The following is a 16,258-nucleotide window of genomic DNA, read 5'->3' on the forward strand; positions in this document are numbered from 1 at the left end:
TCCCACGTTTCCTTAGAACATCACGTCGTGATGTGTTTACGTCCAAGTGGTCCAAAGGGAGAGCCTGTCACGGACAGGCTGTGTCCCCCCAAAATCCATATGCGGAAGCCCTGGCTGAACTCTTGGTGCAGGTGAAGGGGTCACCAGGATCCGCGGAGGAGAGGACGCAGCACAGGTGCAGGGAAGACACTGGTCCAGGGGGAGGGGCGCTCAGAGTCGGCGGGGTCAGTGGGGGAGGGACGTACCGACAGGGCATCTCCGCCAGAGGACAAGGCACATCCTGTCCGCGGACCCGCGGGGAAGGAGGGAAGGACCCGGTCTCAGAGGTCTGGGTGATGGGGAAGGGGAGACCGAGCCGCAGCCCTGCGGTGAGACGGGACCGGCTGAAGTTGTGCGGGGGGGGGGCGGTGGGGGTGGGCTGGGAGCCGGGGAAGGCGACGGGAAGTGAAGGGAGCTCCTGGGACCCGAGGAAGACGGGCGTCGTCCTGGCGTAAACGAGAGACAAAGTTAAGACAGAGCAGCCCAGCGTCATCCAACGGCGACAAGAACTGGCATCATTTTGTCGTTTTTCCCCAACCGCGCTCTACCGCGTGGCTGTCGGAGCGGAGGACCTTGACGCGGGGTCACTCGGTGCCGCGGCGTGGCCTGACCAAGCAGAACGCCGCCGTTGAGCTGAGGACATTTGCAAAAGGCGATTCTAAGGCACAGCCACGGAGGGCGGAGGGTCAAGGTCGCGCTTGGCTGAGGGTGGGGTGTGTCCAGGAGGCTGCGGGCATTTCCGGGCACCGCGGGCCGAGGGGGCCTGGATCTCGGGTGTGGGCGGGAGCCATCTCCACCGTGTCTCGGGGAGGAGGGTCGCTGGGGAGGAGGAAGGGTTCACCGCAGAGATGACCAGGGGCGCGGCACTGGGTGCAGCGGAACGGTGGGCCAGGCGCCAACACGGCCAAGGGCAGTGAGAGCCCAGGACGACAGGATTCCCCTGGGGGAGACGGCAGGGAACCGGAGGTGGGGTCCTCAGGGGTCCGGCTGAGAGGAGGGAAGCGGGCGTGGAGGCCGTGAGCCGCTGGGACAGCCCTGACCTTCCCACTGGGATCTGCTTCTCTGTAATCCGTGGGAAGGACATCAGTGTCCTCACTGTCCCGGGGAAAATAAGTCCAGAGACCCTAACTACTGCCTAAGCTCACAGGCCACCAGAGCATTCCGCAGGGTCACTCACCGCCCTCGCCACCCGCGGGAAGGATCTCGCACAACTTCTACAACCTCTACCTTCTCTTTGGAAATGGAATCGATCGTCCATTAGGTTTCAGCAAACGTGAGCTGTGCCACGTTGCTGTACGAGAAGTTTCCAGGGAGGAAATTCTGTGGCTGCAGAAGAGAAAGACAGGCCAGGAGTACACCCAGTGTTCTTGGTGCACTCCCGGGAATGCCGGCGGTAAGCCCTGCGCGTGCTACCCAGAAAAGGGGCCCAGAGTGTGTGTGACTGGGGTCCCACCCCCAACGGCATGTGTGCATCTGTCTTTAATGGATTGAAAATGCATCCAATTTATAATCAAGTAAGAATACTTTGGGCTCAGTGCCAGGGGATATTAATCTATGGGGCTTTTCTGCACCCTGAAGGTAGCCATCTGGGATTGTTAAGAGCTCCTCCTTTCCAAGTTTTATTTACATGAATGGTTTTGCTTTTAATACTCAATACTCAATGTGCATTTCATCAGCACGATGGGACGCAGGCCTGGGCCCCGGTCTCCTAGGAAGCCGGTTCTGCAGAACGTGGGTGTGTTTGGCATTTAACGAAGAGATAAGTTCTCCTGCATTTGTTTTCCAGCATGAAAGACGAAAGGACATGAAAAATAGCATGTCCGCTGCAAATTCATCAAACGCCTTTCCATGTCAGGGGAAGCATGTAAAAAATACAAAAACCAAAAGAAAAAGTTGTTGTTAAGGAAGAAGAAACATCTGAAGATAATGAAAATAAACTTTTTTGGGAAGAAAATACATGGATTTAATTATGTAGGAGATATTTACTGGATGTGAGCACAGAAATACAGACAATTCTTTGGAAAATCTAACTTTTTGAAATGGTGACCTAATCGTGACCTAATTCAGTGACATAATAGGTCTTTGCTAAAATTGGGGCATGGTTTTCAAAGCATATACTTTTTTAAAAAAAGATTTTGTTTATTTATTTGAAAGAGAGAGAGAATGAGAGAGAGTGAGCACAAGAGACCACACAAGCAGGGGAGGGGCAGAGGGAGAAGCAGACGCCCCGCTGAGCACAGAGCCTGGTGCGGGGCTCGAACCAAGGACCCCGGGATCATGACCTGAGCTGAAGGCAGAGGCTTAACCCCCTGTGCCCCAGGCGCCCCTAGAAATGAATCCTGTACAGACACACTTAGCGTGCAGATTCTGGGAGTTAAAGGAGGAAATCACGGGCGGGCGGGTTCTCAGCCAATCGGACACGTAAAGGATTCTCAGTGGCCCGCACGGGTCTCCAGTGAATGACCGGGGAGCCCCAGCAACCTGAAGAAAAAAACCAGAAACAACAACTTCTGGAAATGAGAAAAGGTGAGGTTGTTCAACATGTGGCGAGAGAAGAACGGACGCGAGTGACAGACGTGGAGCGCCGTCGCGAGGCGGGAGTGGCACCGCAGGGACGCGACCGGGACCGTGTGGGGTGACCGGCGGGGGTGACCCGCGGCAGGAAGCCGCCGCACCCCTCCGGCTGGGCGGGCCCTTCAGCGGCCGGCGGAGCCGCGTCGTCGCCCTGCTCCCGACCTTCTGTTACTACCATTCTCCTTTCTCCGGAATATATCCTGATAATGGTAATCAGCGACGGGATACAATTTATTTCTACGTGTTTCACTCCATAAACCTCTTTTCCAGGCAAATATACTTGGAAAACTCAAAAATAACCCCAGCGAATGCCGCAGCTGGGGACGGCGTGGACAGCCTCTCACGTATCACTGAAGAAGCTTCTGGGACCCCGGCCCGTCTTCATCACCCACATGGCAGTTCTGCATTCCTCTTTCATGGGACCCGCGGGTGCTTCGAGGGGGGCTTTGAGGACCGGCTCTGCTCAGACGACCTCCCAGAACACCCGCGGCGAGCTCGGGAGGGCTCCCACACTGGGCTGCGGTGTCTCGGGCGTGTCCGTAGGAGCTGGTGCGAGAGCCAGGCTTCCAGAAGAGCCGCCTTCCGGTGCAGCCCTGACGATGGCAACGGGCACGAGCAGCTTCCACTTTACGCCCCTTCCTCCAGCTGGAGAAGGAGGATGCCTTCCTCCTCCACGGAGTCGGAACGTCCGGAAGCTTCTGGGTGCAGAGACTGTTCTGATGGGACGCAGGGGGCACTCTGTTGGTGCCGAAGCCATTCCAGCGTCCACCTCCCTGCTTGCATCGAAGCGGGACCAGCAGCCAGAAATCCTGTTTCCTTTTAAAGTTTTTATTCCAGTATAATAACACGCAGGTCCGTATTCCTCTAGGCGAACGATACAGTGACCCAGCAACTCTACACACCCCACAGCGTCATCACGGTGTACGGGCTCTGAATCCCACTGTGCGATTTCTCCCAACGTTGAAAGAAACATCACCTATCCAACCAAACCCAACCCCATCTTAAAACATATTTAAATTATTTATTTTATTGTACTTTTTAGAAATACGTTTCTTTTATCAGAACAAGCCTCAGTTAATAAAGTTATTAGCCAAATTAGAAAGATCATTTTCTTCAATGAGAAAGTAAAAGGCTCGCCATATTTTACGTAATAAAACTGAGCTCTTCTATTATAATACTCAGAGAATCATGAATATGGAGCTTTAAACTATAACCTTCAGACCCTTACCCCAAGGCACACTTACCAGACCCTTAGAAGCAATAAAAAGGCACCTTTCCTCTTAACTCCAGTAGCCACGGTTAATTGAAAAGCTGATTAAAATGGCAGGCCAGTAGGGAATATAAAAATTCCATCTTTTTCCACAAAAAACCAATATATTCACTGAGCATAATTTCCACTTTAATTCAAGGAAACAAAATATTTGTTCTGAAGTTAAAAAATTAATAACAAGATGCATAAAACCTTTCTGCTAGGAAACACATGTGAATTGAATTAAGTTGTCAGCTTTATCAGTACTTAACCTCTAGACAGCCACAGAAAATAGGCCAAAGAGAAGGTATTTATTTCACATAAAATATATAAATGGAGTAAAAATTATTAGGGGCGGACCATTAAATAGCAGATGGTGGCTGTGGGGAGTACAGCTGCCCTCCAGGGATACCTTTGCCTTGGCTCTTCCAACAGAACCACAGTGTCCTCCCTGGTGGCAAACGCCTGACTCCAAGTCTGACACCAGGGATGCGGGGACAGTTGTCCGTGGAGGGACACTTATGGGAAGTCTACCGGGTGGGCTCAGGGACACTGAGAGGCATCAGTCGTGCCACATTCAGCGGGCACAAGCCTTGGCCTGTACCCTTTGCCCCCCGCCGAGCCCGGGGACCACACGCTGGAGCCAGCCACACTGTAGGGTGACAGAGCCACCCCGAGGGGTGACTGCAGCAGTCCGGCCCATGGGGAGTCCATCCATTTGCTCTCAATGGGAGGAAAGTGGCTCCTACCCACTGTGCCCTGGCTTTCTATTCGTTTCGTACAATGAAGTCAATTCCTCACACTAAAATTCCAGTATTTCCATCCTGAGGGAGATTCCTTCTGTAGGAACGACCTGCCAGGTTTAACCCAATGTGTGGGGCTTGGGGTTTTGGATTCAGGGTTCCCTTGTCCTTGACTCTTTTCTGAGGGGAAGAGTCCCAACTGTGTCATATGAAGTCCTGACTCCTGAGTTTGAGTTCCTAATGCCAAATTAGGCATTGAATGCCTGTTTTATGCCAAACAGGGCACACTGCGGGCACACGGTGAGGCAGATGGTGCTGTCGGCCAGCAAGGTCGGTGCTCTTGCTCTCAGAGGCTATGCACTAACACTGAACCTGTCCAGCTGCACTGCTGGACGTGGAGCCTTTCTAACGGGAGGTAGAGAGGACACTGTGTGCTCGACCGCGGTCCAGGCAGCGGGTTGTCCTGACCACAAGTAGGGCTCAGTACCTGGTGGGCAGCACACCTCTCCCTGGCTTGTGACTCGCTTTGAGCATGTGACGGGCTCTGACGAGTAGATATGGGCAGACAGGTCATAAACTAAGGCTTGAACGCCTTTGTGCGGTTGGGCTTATTGTGATTCATGCACAGCCATGGGAGAACATGCCCCTGGTGGCCGAAAAGTCCACAGAGGGTGAGGGAAAGGGGCAGGTCTGCATCTGGTGTGACACGTGGAGGAGGGTCAAGCAACCTTGGCCAACACAAGAAGTGTGAATGAGACTAAACAAGCACTGTTCCAAGCTATGAGCTTTATGGTGGTTTGCTCACAGCATATCAGTAAAAGATGGTTAAAATAACTCTTTAGAGCGAAGAAATAACAAAAACAGCTAAATATCTAATGAGTCAAAATGCTTTTCACAATTATGGGCTATGTGGTATTGTGTGATTAGGGAGAAAACCACCATCATTACAATTAACACCACCATTACCATCACCACATCATCACCATCACCATCACCATCACCATCACCATCACCATCATCACCGTCATCACCACCATCATCACCATCACCATCATCACCACCATCACCATCATCATCACCATCACCATCATCACCATTACCATCATCACCGTCATCACCACCATCATCACCATCACCATCATCACCACCATCACCATCATCATCACCATCACCATCACCATCATCACCATCATCACCGTCATCACCGTCATCACCACCATCACCACCATCACCATCACCACCATCATCACCATCACCATCACCATCATCACCACCATCACCATCACCGTCATCATCATCACCATCACCACCATTACCATCATCATCACCATCACCACCATCACTCCCTTAGTGCCACATGCATTCTTCCTTTCTGGGGCAGCTCTGGTGACTGCATGACGTCTCTGTCCTCTTGGCAGTTTATGATTACGGCAGTCACTTTTGCACATTGATTAAAAAAAAAAAAAGCTGATGTCTTCCACCTTGATATCTTTTGAAAATTCCAGGTGTAACGCTCACAGGCACGGTCTGTGAGTTGGTCAGGGCACTTCTGAAAAATCTCTAACTTGGAAGTTTTTGACAAGGATGCAGGAGACCATTTTTAAACATGAGCAGAATTGGGGAGGGAGGCATCGATCACTAAAAGCAGCCACACTCAGTACATAAAGGAAAGAGATTTCTGCTCTAGATGTGAACCTCGTGCTCTGCCGTGAGAACCCCGTGCTGCAGCCCACGCTCCTCCGCTCACCGCCCTCCAGGCCCCCTCGACTGTCCTGCGCACCTGCCGTCATCGGAGCTCTTTCAGCTCGCAGAGCCCCGTATGCTCCCCCTGCTGCTCCACAGCCCCGTCCAGCCCCACCCCACCCACGGCATCTCCTGAGGGCTGTGTTCCCGTAGCTCCGTTCCCAGTGTGGGTTTCCTGCACAACGGACTTGCTGAGGTTGAATTTGAACAAGATCACCCTTCTCTGAGCAGAGAGAGAGGACAGACTTTCCAGGAGGGAGGAGGGAATTCTGAAGGAAATAGAACCGGGAGAGCCTCGCCTGGGAGGGGGCACTGGGCCTGCAGAGAAAGGAACGGTGCACGGCCTTCAGGCTGTGGACTGTGCGGCTGAGTGAGTGGCCTCAGCTCTGAGCAAGAAGCTTCTCTGTTTCTCCCGTCCTCGCCATCACATCTGGCAGCGAGAGGTGCGTTCGGCCGCTCTGAGTCCGTACTCGGTGAATGAGCGACCGCCTCCCACGACAGGGTCCGACCTGTACCCTCTGTGCTGGGCCCTTAGCACCGCACAAACCCGCTCACAGCGTCTCCCCCGGAGGCACGGGCCACCACCCTCCCTGTGTCAGGGAGCAGGAGACAAAAGCACAGAAAGTCTGAGCAGCTTGTCCCTGTCACACCCCGGAGGTCAGAGCCAGGACTCGGCCGCCCCAGCCCCAGCTGTGGCCGCTGGTCCTTGTCACAGAAGAGTAAGCAATGACGGGCTGTGTTTCGCTGGAAAAACAGTACACAGAGTTTTCATAGCATATTTTATTTGAATCTAAGAAAACTGATTAAATTCAAAGTTCAGAAATGTAAAGGATTATCCAATAAATTTGGGGTCGTAACTGTTCCTTGAACAACGATGACACACACTTAAGCTGGTTTTGTGACTCCAAAGTTTCGGGTTTTACTTTTTTACCGCTTAAATAAGTAAGAAGCCTCAGAAAATAGCTTCATGCCGAGATCATTTTATATGACGCGTGTTGTGGAATTTGGGGCCACGGAGGTTATTTTTCCGACCAAAAGTTGGAGCTAAAATAGCATCACAATTTGGCCCGCACAGCCTCGGACCGTCCTCCCAATGGCTCTGTCGCGCCGGGGCCGCTTGCTAGGGGCGGCTGGTGGTGCCTGCAGGCCAGTCCCGCCGTCACGGTGTGGACCTTCGGCTCCTGACCCTGCTCTCACAAGTGGCGCTCGTGGAATTCCTGAGGCCACCGGGAGAGAAGGGAGCCCGGGACCCGCAGGCGCTCTTCCTCGGCGGCCAAGACCAGCGTCCGGCCCCCAGCTTTTGCAGGAGGAGCCCTCCCTATGGAAGATACTCTGACTTTGTTCAGGTGATCATCTGACCCTGCAGGAGGCCCCAGAGTGGAGCAGGGTAGGACGGGTCATGGTCCCGTGTAGGAGAGGCAGCGGGACAGATGAGCCCAGGGCGGCCAGGCAAGGACTCAGTCCAGTCCTCTGACCGCGGGCCTGTTTACACAGCGTCTGGTCTGGACAGCGCGGGGTGGGGGGTGTTATTCTCGAGTACTTTAGGGCGTGATTAACCCGAGCCCAAGGCAAAGCTCCAACAGAAGCTTGGAAAGGAAAAGCAGCTCATCAAGATAGGTGGGAAAAAGCCTTTCCTCCCAGGAAACATGGCTTAGTGGTTGCGGGACTCGTGGGGGAATAAGATCTCTGGACAGCAAGAGAAAACAAACACAAAATCCCAAGAAACAAACAAGGCCATGCCCGTGTTGGCCGCAGCGTGGGGACAGCAGCGCGTCGCACACTTCTAAGGAAGCTTCCTGCGGCACTGCGGGTCTCAAAGGAAGCGACCACGGGGTCGCTGGGAGGGTAGCCCCGGCGGGGAGAAAGGCACGGGGTTGGGACCGTGGTGCCTGAGGCCAAGACTTCTACCGTGTCGACATGTGTAGGATAAAGAAATCAAGCTGAAAGCCATTCCAAACACATCTCCGCCAAGTACAGATTTCCAAGGTCAAGAGAGGACACATACATTGTATGTGATTAGTTTTCTGAAGCCAGCTCTTCCGTTTCACAGATTAAAGCAGTCTGTTTAAATATCTCATTTCTACAAAGTGAATTTACAGTTAAAGTACAAAGTGCAAATACTATGTGTTTTTGGTTTTGTTTTGTTTTTTAATTGCCTTTTGGTGAGGGAGTCTCCCACAGGTCCCGGACGGCCTTGGCTGGTGAGCCGCTACCCTTGCTTCCTCGGCTGAAAGACAGACAGAAACAGAGACATCGTTAGGACGGTCCCATGCCGTGTCTGTGAAGAGCGAGGCTTGCCTTCTAGGGGTGACATGATCCGACCTGTCGTCAACAGAGCAAAAGCAATATTTTTTAAAAGATGCAAAAAGAAAGAGCGCCGGTTTGGTCATTTGGGGCATCAGGATTAATAGAAACACAAACATGAACAAACATGAACCTCCCACACTTCCCCCTCTCTCACACCGGTGGAGAAAATTAGCATTTACTTTAAATATTTTCAATAGATTCAGTACATGAAATGTTCTGTGCAGTCTCCTGTCCCTTTGGATTTGTCATACAAAATAATCTTAATAGGGACGCCTGGGTGGCTCAGTGGGTTAAGCAACTGCCGTCGGCTCGGGTCATCATCCCGGAGTCCTGGGTTCCAGTCCCGCATCGGGATCCCTGCTTGGCGGGGAGTCTGCTTCTCCCTCTGACCTCTCCCTCTCACACACTCTCTCTCAAATGAATAAATAAAATTAAGAAAAAAAAAAGGAAACAAAATAATCGTAATAATCTAATTTATGCTTCAAGTTTGTAAAGGCGTCATTGATTCTTAATTTTTCTTTTCGTCCGTTCCATTTTCGAGGCCTCCTCTCAGAAGACGCGCACCTCAGAGGTCTGCTGCGGGGTACGGGAGCTCCGCGCCCTGACTGCCGATTAACAGTGATTTGGAATGGCGAGGAAAAGCGATCTACAATCTCCCACATCTACTTCTCCAAGTGCACCAGTACCTACTGATAGAAACCGACCCTTGCTTCTGCTTCATTGTTTCGTACAACTGAACACTCAGGAGGCCTCTGGGCCGGCTCCGCTCCCCGGGGAGAGACGCCAGGAGGAGTCGGAAGAGAAGGGGCGGACCCTCTGGACCGAGCTGAAGGGACGTCTGCTCTGATTGTCGTGGGTGAAGGTCCGCCGGCTGCCGCGCCCCACTTCCCGATGAGTGTGGGAGGGGCCGCCGGGGGGGCTCCGTGGGTCACGCGTCGGCCTTCAGCTCAGGCCGTGATCCCAGGGTCCTGCGAGGGGGTCCCGCGGGGGCCCCGGCCGGTGTGGGGGTGGGGGCGGCTCTCCCTCCAGTTCACACTCTCTCTCCTCTCTCTCTGGGTCAAATTAATAAATAAAATCTTAAAAATTTAAAGAAAAAAAAAAGAACTGTTGGAGGAGACGGGCTGACGTCTAGCCCACGGCCCATGTCCAGGTTGGCGTGGAGCCCTGCCCTGGTCCCGTCTGAGTCCTGCGAGGAAGGAGAGATCTCGAGAAAGACAGCTCGCTCTCCGAATCATACCAGCTCCGGGGGCCTCCTGGCTCCCCCTGCTTCAACGTTTCTCGTCTGGTTATTCATACAGTGACTATTTCGGTGCTTGGTACTATGTTTTCTCCTCAAAGAAACATCCACGTACAAAGGAGGGCCCGTGACATGACGGGCACCGCGTGTCAGACGCATCAGGTGAGCCCTCGAACACTACGTCAACACTCACGGTGGACTAAATGGCCACGAGGTGGGCATTAAAAAAAAGGGAAGAAAGAAATATCCACGGCCTTCCACTGTTTTATCCCAAGCAAGCCACGGCCGGCTTCCGCACGGGACCTGGTCCGGGGGGACAGTTCACAGTAGCGGCTGGGAAGTCCGTCCGTCCACCGGGCACTGCAACGAGAGCTGGAGAAGGTGCTCCCACTCCGTCTTCTGGGAGACAGCCGAAGATGGAGGCTCGTGTCCCGAGAGAGTTTACTCTGGGCCGAGAGCCCACGTGGCAGTTGTCACCACCGCGAATGACAAGGACCTGCGGGCGCCTCAGCCGGGGTAGCGCTTTCCGACCCGCCCTGTCCTAACGTGTAAGTGATCTGTGGTAGGTTTTAAGAAGTTCAAACTGTAAACACTTGCTAAGCAAAGAAAACCCTATCACACGACTTTCCTAATGAAATGGTTTTAAATTACACCCAAGGTGCGTGCGGAGGTCTCCACTCACACCTGCAACAGACACCGGGCGCCCTGGCACCTGCTGCCCCGACGTCAAGCAGCGGGAAGGACCAGATCAACTACAAACTGGCAAGTGGCCCTGAGGTGGGAGGGTCTTGGCTTCGAGGGAGGGAGAAGCACGGGCCCTCCTGTTTATCCTCCGGACAACACTCCCGACTCCGGACGCCGCGGCCTGGGAGCCCCATCAGCTACCGTAACTGCCCACACAGGGCTCCGGGGGTCCGAACCCAGAACCTGGTCTGCGGGCACACGGGGCGGGCGCAGGAATTGCCTTCTGGAGCAGGTTTGTGTCATCAAGATGCCCAGGAGGGAAGGATCCCCTGGATGGCCAGAGGGCAGAGGGTCTCCACGGAATCTCCATAACAAATTATAAAAAATAAATGGTAAATCTAAATCCCTGAATAATTGTTTTTCTTTTTTTTAAATGTTTCCACAAAACAAAAGGACTTGAACTTTTTTGTAAAAACAACAAAATAAGTGAAATTTCTAACAGTAAAAAAAAAAAAAAAACCCACGACATCTTCAAGTTGCTGATTCTGGTGGAATTTTGCGAGGCTCTTTCTGGCCCTCGCGGACGTGGGTCTGACGTGCCTGCCGGATGGCTCTTCGCTGAGAGGCAGTTGGCCCTCCGCATCGGCGGGCTCCCGAGCCGGGCTCGCCACAGTTAGGCCGGCAAACTCCCCGTGCCGAGCGCCGCTGGGATACTCACCTGTCTGTTGGCGGCGCCTTCCGCGTTGGCTCTAGGGGCTGCGGGGAAACAGAAGAAAACACGGTTACCAGCCAGGCTTCCGCTGATGAGCGTTTCAACCAGTTTCTGAGGAAAGGACCAGCATCCCTTCAGGGAAACGCCGTCCGCTGCCGACCTCCCGGGCAGGAGAACATACACGTGCGGGGCAGCACGACCGCCAGCGGCAGCCACGGAAGGCGCCGTGTCCACGCTTCTCCAACGACACCAATGCTCTCGTCCAACTGTAGAAGAACGTTTCATTTTTCCAAAACTTGCAAAGGACCGTCACCTCACCAGAGGCCAGTCTTACCGCGCTGAGCTCCCCCTCGGGACAGGAGGCCCTGGGCAGGGGCCACGCGGGTTCTCTGACATCTCTGGGGCTTTTTTATTTAAATCATGAGAAACTAACACGTCTGGCTCAACATAATTTTTCCAAATCCTTGAGGGAAATGGAAGGGGGAGGGGGAGGCGGGAGAGGCGTGGTGTTTGACCCGTGGCCTCACCACGTGGCCTGTGGCAGAGGGAAGACGGGAGGCTCAGACCCACGTCCTGCGGGCGCCCCCGGGTCCAGCTCCTCGGCACCTGCCTTGCTCCCTGGCTGCTAGGATGACCCTCCCCCCCACATTCTTCCTTCATCTCCTCGGGCTCCTCCTGCCCTCCCTGCCCGCAGAGGTGCCACCCCCATCACCGCAGGGCCACGCGGAGCAAGGCCACGTCAGTAAGATTACAAAACTACCAGAGGGAAGGAGGAAGCGTTTTGCAGCCCCCTTTGTGGACTGGCGCTCAGGGACGGTCGGGAGTGTGTGCGCCACTGGTGACAAGGGACACCGACGGCTCCCGCGGACCCCGCGCCCCCGGGCAGCAACCGTCCGTCCCCAGCATGCCCAGAAGGGACGCAGCTAGCATGACAGTCCAGTTGAAAGAGATAATTTGGTCAAAAATGAGTATTTCTTAATTGCTGAGTTTCTGTGTAATGGTCATTTTGGAGATTCATGCGGGAATGATGTAATGTTCAATGATTTTTTTTTTAAATACTCCCTCTCTTGGTTTTATCATTTCTCAATAATTTCAATTATTTTTTTTCTGCTTTTATTTTTTTTGTAATAGCAAACATTCAGATCCAGTTTTTCAATAATGTATCTTAGTTGTAATATTTTAGATGCAAAATCTTGTATCATCTTGTAAATTAAGTGTGATTAGGAAGTTCATGGGTGATGACCCTTTGTCTTGTAGTGAAATATTTTAACACAAGCATGGATGTGTGTAGGGAACAGAGACAGTTCAGAGGAAGACAGACTCGGGTCTGATTGTGTCTAAGAAAAAAGTCACATGGTATCTGTTTTTTATTTAGTTTCTGATTTTTTTAGAGTAAAACATGCATTGCTAAGTAGTGAGTAAAGATGAAGGAAACAAAGACACTGGTAACCGTTTGCACACTGGGAGCGCCCGGACTAACCCTCTCCTGAATCTTGAGGTTTTTCTGGCTTTTCAAAAGCAATTTCAAAGTACACAGGGCAGGACGAAGGAACGAATCAAAATTGAAAATGAAAATAACAGTAGGAAAACAGAGAAGTTCCTCCAGGAAAGTAAGAGTTGCAAAATCAACTTGTTACGAATTCAAATCCCCAATGCTTATTTTTGACCAAATTGCCACTTTCACCAAATTTTAGCTGGCTTTTCGGGGGAAGGAGGGGGTTCATCAGCCATCTCCTTGGTTCCTAATACGACTGTAACACTCAGTACGTTTGTTGGCCTGAGGAGCGCAAGCCACGGATGTTTCTAGTGAAGAGGACAGCGTCAGGGGAGACCCACTGAGCTCCATCACTCCCTGCCGTCTTCCCCGGGCGCAGGAGACACACTCTCTCCCTCCCCCATGCCTGCCCGGTGCACAGAGACCCCTGGGACCACTCTCAGGACATGGCCAGCAGCAGACCAGCCCCACCGCCCGGAGCAGCTGCCTCCCTGCCCCCCACCCTGTGCAACGCCGCACTTCCCCAGCGAGGGCCTTCCCCATCAGGAAGGACATGGCCCCAGTGCTCCCCGCCTACTGCCTGCGGGGACCCCTGAGCAGGGAGGCAGCGTCACCCTGGGGAATGGGCAGCGGCCTCCCCCGTCGGCCCAGCTGCCCCGCAGCCACATGCTCTTCCCTGTGGGATCCGAACCCACGCGGTGACCCCACCCCAGCCTCTGCTCTGCGCCTCAGCGGGGCCGCGCGGACGGAGCCGAATGCCACCATCATGGTCAGGAGCTGGGCGTCCCCTAGTCATGCCGGCGCCCGGCCGGGCACGGAGGAAATCAGGTTGTCAGGAAGGGACCGGGATGGTCCCGGTGAATCCGGTCCCGGGGCCGGTTCGATCCAGGAGCTGCGGCAGTCATGCTTGTACTTCCCATGCTTCCCCAGCTGGGGCCTTGCTGACCACGGGGAATGGCCCCTATCAGGGCAAACCAGTCCCTACACAGAGAAACACTCACTCCGGAGCAAAGCCGTCCATCCAGAGCCCATGCACAGCCCCCGGTGGGGCTCCTCACCAGGCCACGAGCCCCGACTCTCCTCACCCCAGAGCAGGGACCAGACAGTAAGCCCCCCACCCTTAGGGCAGTAGGGGTTCACGCACAGCAGGTTGTTCTCTGGGACATCATACGACCAGGGTCTGGTGGACCACAGCTTTCTCCAGCCAAGAGGAGTGAAACGGCTGGCTTCTTAGGTGCCCGAGGGGCCCGAGGCAGGACAGTGTCCCCAGTACTGGCCACGACACCCACCTGGTCTCCCTCCCAACATCCTGAGGGCTGTGCTCAGACATCAGTCTCTCAGAGACCTCCAACGAGCTCCTCAGCCTGAGCCTGGCCCTGCCTCCCTGGTCCCAGGGCCACACGTGCAGGGATCGTCACCTCCCACAGTATGCCTGGCTGCTTTCTGGGACCTGGGAGACCGTGAGCCCAGCCTCCATTCTCCACCCGCACCCCGCAGGGGGAGCCCCGCTGGCCGACTTCCAGGGCGCCATTGAGTGCGAGTGGTCTCCGAGATCCTGCACACGACTCTTCCCAATAAAGCCTGAATCGTCTAAGATGAACTTCTAGAGACTTGGGCAAGGTACATGTCACAGATCCAGCTGGGAACCACCGCGGTGGATGAAGCTGGGTGACCATCATAACAGAAACTAGGGACACGGGGACAAGTCAGAGAGAAGGGGACCCGCCACATGGGCCAGGTTCCTGATGGTCTATGATTCCGTCTACGGACAATGACCTACAGGGAAGCGGCACCCCCGACCTAAGGGACAAGCGACACTGTCTAGGAAGCTGGTGGAGCGGGCGTCTGGACCCGACGCTCCGCAGGGTGAAGAACAATGAGGAAGGGTCTCTCTGGGGGTCTCTCTGGGTTTACTGGGGTCTCTCTGGGGGTCTCTCTGGGTTTGCTTTACCTTCTGCTTTTGTCACCCCCAGACAGCCCATCAGCTCCTGCACGGAGATGGATTTGTCGTTGTTCACGTCGCAATACTCGACAAACTTCTTCACACATTTTTTGGGTTTTGACTTTTTCCGAAGGAACCTCTTGAAGGGCTTCATCTCCTTCTTGCCGATGTCCCCGCTGGAGTTTTTGTCCAGTAGCTTGAAGTACCAGTGGACCACTCGCTCCTCCAGCGTGTGGCTGGGGTCGGGCTCGGAAAGCCTGGAAGAGCACGCGAGGTCGTCAGACACCTGCCCTTGACCGTCGCCGGAGGCACAGGGCGCGCTCCGACGCTCCCAGAAGGCGGCCCCGCACGTCACTGCTACGGTGCTGGCGCCTAACCCTGTGTGGGTTCGCCATCCACGGAGCAATTTTTAAAAATAATTTAAAGAAAGGAATTTAGCAAGAACATTTTAAGTTGGTTTCAAAATTATAAATGGCACAATGAACTCCGTGTGCTTATTACACACTTGGTGTTGACCGAGTCTCTAAGGCCCGAAGCCTCCCTGCCCTGGGTTCCACGCTCCTCGGAGTGGGAGGGTCAGCCGGCCTCGCCGCGGCCCCCCGCAAACCCTCGGACCCCGAGGTTCCTGACTCCTCTAAGTGGGAGTCACTGGCATTCTGTCCGATCCTACAGAGCGGCTGGAAGAAGCAAATAAAAATACATCTAGACTCTTTCCCTTGGATTGAAAAAAAGTTTGGTATTTTAAGATATAAATAACTAAAATCTCTCCTAGAAGCTCTGCTTTGAGTCCAATCTTGGAAAATGTCCCAGATGTTAAAACGTGCCTCCTCACCCAGCGGACGATGGAGAAGAACGCGTGTGGACACCTGCGGGCCCTCTCTCCGCTGGCATCTGTGTCTAGGCTCTCCCCGCCCCGAGGAGCTCGTGTTCCCCCGACTGTGAAAACCGCGCAGGTATCAGGCATTCGAAGGCCACCGAGTACCTCCAGCCTTCGGAGGAGCTTCTCACTGACTGTCCTCAAGCCCAGCTCCTCAGATTAGAGCAAGCTTTCCCAGAGTGTGTCAGCTGGAGAGGTAGGCCTTTTTATTTCTTTATTTTATTTTATTTTATTTTATTTTTTGCTTTATTAAGCTTAATTTACTGCTTGATTGTGACATTTTCTGTTAGCATGGCCTTTTCCCTCTTCTTGAGTCTTACTCTTAAGAAGAGAGGCAGAGAGAGCCTTGGGCTGAGGAGACCAGGACACTTCAGATCATCAGAAGAGCCAGGACGGTCCAGGCTCTGCAGGCAGGAGTGGGGAGGAAGGCCAGTGTGCGAAGGAAATAGGAAGATTCTTCCTCAGAAAAAGCCTTTTAGAAGAGAGGGATGGGCTCACTAATCCTCAGGGGGTCCAGTGCAGGGAGCTGCAGGACAGAAGACTTCGGGGACCCTACAGGAGCTCGACTCAAAACCCCAGACCCACACCTGCAGAACACCTGGGCGCTTTCAGAGAGAACCGGCCCAAGTTTCAGGACTCACCCTCTGAGCCACGCC

At 53.8% G+C, this 16,258-nt stretch overlaps 1 protein-coding gene across 2 annotated transcripts in view; it reads right to left on the reverse strand.

Annotated features, from left to right (window-relative positions):
* Positions 1-7,113: 7,113 nt before the first annotated feature.
* SMOC2 (SPARC related modular calcium binding 2) overlaps positions 7,114-16,258 on the reverse strand; it is a 138,299-nt gene continuing 129,154 nt past the window's right edge. For both annotated transcript variants that reach the window (XM_045080005.1, XM_013044334.2), the window contains exons 11-13: positions 14,735-14,982; positions 11,295-11,332; positions 7,114-8,575 (exon numbers count right to left, since the gene is read on the reverse strand). In XM_045080005.1, the coding sequence (XP_044935940.1) occupies positions 8,558-8,575; positions 11,295-11,332; positions 14,735-14,982 (304 nt within the window). In that variant the 3' untranslated portion in view covers positions 7,114-8,557. The remainder of the gene's footprint in view (positions 8,576-11,294; positions 11,333-14,734; positions 14,983-16,258) is intronic.

Source organism: Mustela putorius, unplaced genomic scaffold, assembly GCF_011764305.1.
Source record: "Mustela putorius furo isolate JIRA1106 unplaced genomic scaffold, ASM1176430v1.1 tig00000450_pilon_pilon_pilon, whole genome shotgun sequence".
Taxonomy (NCBI): Eukaryota; Metazoa; Chordata; class Mammalia; order Carnivora; family Mustelidae; genus Mustela; species Mustela putorius.